Source organism: Morone saxatilis, unplaced genomic scaffold (assembly GCF_004916995.1).
Source record: "Morone saxatilis isolate NCDOM2014 unplaced genomic scaffold, NCSU_SB_2.0 Contig15, whole genome shotgun sequence".
In the NCBI taxonomy this organism is placed as follows: Eukaryota; Metazoa; Chordata; class Actinopteri; family Moronidae; genus Morone; species Morone saxatilis.
The window spans coordinates 11,564,367-11,568,459 of NW_023339707.1; the positions used below are offsets into that span (position 1 = coordinate 11,564,367).

Consider the following 4,093-nt stretch of genomic DNA (forward strand, 5'->3'; position numbering starts at 1 on the left):
ATCTGCCCAAAATTCATCCAAATCACTTGTTACTGAGTTCATTATTTGGGTTAATTGTACAGTTTTTAATATAATATAAAATGTCCATAATATATATTACATAGTCAGTTATTTAGTTTCCTAAATGATAAAAAAGGGGTCCTTTAAGGAACCACTGCATTACATAACTCAGAATCAATCCCACCATGAATGAATGAATGAATGCAGCTAAAAGAATATTGTTGTTTAAAAAAAACCAAACATTTAATCTCCCACTGAAACCGGTGAAGGTCAGGAGGGACTCCGAGGTTCAAAGTGTTGTTCTCGGGTTGTTTTTCCTCAGAATTGGGTAACAACATGAAACGGGACGAGGCGCCGGGTGAGGAGCACATGTTCCTACGTCACGGACAACACCCCCGTCCGGCCCTCTGACGTCACCGCGAGGAGCTGTTGAGGTCAGCCCGCAGCCCCCCCTCCGCTGACAGCGCCACCGGGCCGGGAGCACCGGGATCAGACACACGTCGCTCTGCGCTCACCGTGCCTCCGGTACAAAAAGGCGATTTATTTATTTAGTTTCAACACAGAGGCACGACACGAGTGATGGTGGCTGTTTGAAAGGAGACAGAAAGCGAGAAGATGGCACAGAAAGACACGCTGCTGCATCTGTTCGCTGGGGGGTAAGTTAAAGTTACGTCCTTTTAACAAAGCTTTAACAGCTCGGAGCTTAATGCGACAACACCTTAGGTTACCTGGTGTTTGCTGAGTCACATAAGTTGGTCTCGGAGCCTGTATGAAGCCAAACTGTTCGTACTTCTGACGGAGGTTTTAGAGCCGATAGCCGGCGTGCTAACGGATAGCTAGCTCGTGTTAGCTCAACGCGATCTTTCGGAGGCAGCTAGTTAGTTAGTTTAACATCTGTTCTCTACACTGGTTCACTTATTTGTCGTGTAAAATGACTAGGGGGAAGCAGTGACTATCAGTTGAGTCAGCGTTGTCGAGAAATGAACACATTTTATTTCCTTAAACCCGCTGGTTGAGTTTACATCCGTGCGGAAGTTGGCTAGCCGGCTGACGCCACCGCTAGTTAGCACGACACCGCTGCTCGTTGTTTGGACAGAAGGTCGTTTTCATACAAACGTGGTGTTTTAAAGGATAAACTGTGTTAAACCCAACGCTGCACGGTGTGTCTGGACACTGAGAGTAGGCGTATTCTCCCGCCAGTGGTTGTCCTGTAGCCTGTAGCCTGTAGCTGTCCTCTGGTGTTACATAACACTGGACCTTTAACAACATTAACAGCAGCTACAGCTTCGTGCTAGCGGTGCCGGCAGTCCTCCATCACCTGGCTGAAGACTGCTATTTTAAAACAACCCCCCCCCAGTATCATAATGTGCAGTGTCGAGCTGGATGGCCTCTAGTTTATGTTGAGGTCACATTTAAACTACACCGGCTACTTTAAAATGACGCCATTTTACCCTTGAAGTGTTTCAGCCTTTTAGGTTATTAACTCGTTTTGGTTCTACGTTGTAATTATTTATTTTTTTTTAATGAGAAATAAGTCAAATGTATAAAAATGTCCACTCATGTTTTGAGTTGAACTGAATCATTTCAAAGGCAGTATTAAAACATGCAATGTGAACTTTATCGAGGGTGCATGTTTACCTCTGGAGTCAACAGTTAAACAGAAAGCCAGCAGACTTTTGTCGGTTTTATAAACTATATCTTGACCAATACATTATCTACACACTGTAATTTTATAGTAATAGTAAGTATGAAAAGTATGATTGTCATTTACTCTTCCACCCATCCTCCTAAATGTCTTATCTGTGTGGTCAGAGGTCATGGCCACAACAACTGCCCGGCACACTATTACAACAGGGTTACATGTGTTTGTCAGATTAGGGTATGCGAGGTGGAACACTTAATCCAGGGTGTAATTTTCTCTCTGATTTCCAACCATCATAGGTTACTAATGATCAGTCAATGGACGATTGGGTCAGGTATTACTCCTGTAAAGATGTTTGACTCTGTCCTTTAGACACTACAGAGGCTTAGTGTAATCTGTCCCAGACGTCTAAGCTTGTCACAGACAAGGTTACAGACACAGTGACACATTGTTAAGAACTAAATGAATGAATGGCCCATGCTGAACTATGAAACATGCTGTAAAAACAGTATTTCTGTGAACTGTTAGAGGGTCTGAGATGGTAAACCCTGTGCACCAGATGTCTCGGATTAACTCCGCAGTATTTCTGCTGCAGAGCAGAGAGACTGCTCTTTGACCATAATTGTTCATTACACTTGCCAGTAGCTCCCGGGTCTGTGTTATGATGGAAGGAAAAAAAACACTCCTCAGTCAAAGCAGATATGAATAGCCTTATAAATAACCGAACCACAGTTCTCTGAGCAGGTCAGCCACTGTGTTACATTTATTAGAGCATACATGTAATGAGCAGTGGGACTTTGCATAATTTGTTTGCAAGCTTTTAGGCACCCCAAGATCCATAATCCTAATTCTTATGTGTTAAATTTCCAGATGTAGTGGTACGGTGGGAGCCATCATGACCTGCCCCCTGGAGGTGTTGAAGACGCGGTTGCAGTCCTCTGGCCTCACCCTCAGACCCGTCTTCCAGGTCCAGCTGGGCACCCTAAGTGGCACTGGGGTTATCCGACCGGGGCCTGTTACACCGGGGCTGCTGCAGGTCCTGAGGTAAGATATTTGCTTATGTTGTTGTTAGGCAAACGTGCTGTGTGAGATTTCCCTAGAGGCATTTGTATTTTTCTACTTGACAACAAAGGGACAAAATGTTCCCTCCTCACAGCTGGTGCTCTTAGCTGTTTATCACAACGGCCTTGTCGGGACTGGCATAATTGGTAGTTTGAGGCTTGTAGTTGCCTGGTGGCGTCCTACTGAGGTTTACCCTGAGAATACCTAACTGTTTAGGCATGTGTTTACAAAATAACCGTTTTTGTGTGGAACAGTTGTATAAGGACCTGTGTGTTTCTTGTGCTTCAGTTCATGGAAACAGCTTTTCATTTGATTTCTGCTTTCGTAGTCTTAAAATCAAGTCCTCTAATCTCGCCCTACATAGAGTGAGGATTAAGTACACACTGTATCCTGCTTGTATTCAGTGTCTTTAACCAGCTGTTTGGGTCAGCACAAAACATCCTTTTCCACCAGGCAGAAAGGCATAAAACCAGATTTTTGTGGTGTCTGTGGAAAAAAAAGCTCTTGTATGACTCTATCTGCTTAGCTTGGGGAAGACTAGAAGTAGCGTGCCAAAAAGGAGGGAAGGTTTTAACCAGGGTGCTGTATCAGTGTTATATTACACTGAGGACAGGGGCCACAAATGAACCGGTCTGGACTGGTGTCTGCTGTAGCTGTAGACTGGAAAGTTACTAATGCCGTTAGACATTTTTTTTCCCCTCCTTTCTGCAGGTCTTTTGCCATTTTTTTAAAAGTTATTTTAGTTGGTATACATTTATTTTTTTAGGCCATTTATAGGCTTATATTTATGTAAAATATGCAAAAAAAAAGTCCATTATGGACTTCAAATCCCTTCTCCAGCCATCAAAACCTTTAGAAGAGGTTTCAATGACGAGGCTATTAATTTGTTCGAAACTCATTGTTTGAGAAGAGGGAGGTGTATATCAGTAGGAGAGAAGTGGAATGCGTGAAGACTGCTTGAAAGACAGGTCTGCATTACAGAAACGAACACAAATTGCAGTTATACCCCCCCCCCCCTTTGCTTGGCCCCAGGCAGACCAGACGGTCATCTGGAGGATGAATTTCACTGCCTACAAAGAGTTAAAAGAACTCTGTGGGGATGTGGCTGACGTGACAAGCTGAGCATTGCAGAGGGGACCGGGTTCAGTGTACAAACTACCAACCCAGTTCATTGGAACAGGACTGGTGTAACACTTGGGAGGATTGCAGGCAGGGTCTGAAATTAAATATTTCCCTCAGTCCCAAATTCTACTTCAAACGGTTCCAGACTAAACAATCATTAGCCTAAAAGTTATTTCTTTTTCCTAATGCATAATGAATGTAGTTTCGGCCCCTAGTTGTTTGTCCACAATCATGTGACGTGTGAATCTGTTTTCATTATTCTTTTAG

The 4,093-nt window shown here is 43.6% G+C and overlaps 1 protein-coding gene across 1 annotated transcript in view; it reads left to right on the plus strand.

Moving 5' to 3' along the window:
• Window positions 1-441: 441 nt before the first annotated feature.
• The window catches only part of slc25a33 (solute carrier family 25 member 33), an 8,908-nt gene continuing 5,256 nt past the window's right edge, over window positions 442-4,093 (plus strand). The window contains exons 1-2 of the mRNA XM_035656466.1: window positions 442-656; window positions 2,513-2,686. Coding sequence (XP_035512359.1) covers window positions 616-656; window positions 2,513-2,686 — 215 coding nt within the window. The 5' untranslated portion in view covers window positions 442-615. The remainder of the gene's footprint in view (window positions 657-2,512; window positions 2,687-4,093) is intronic.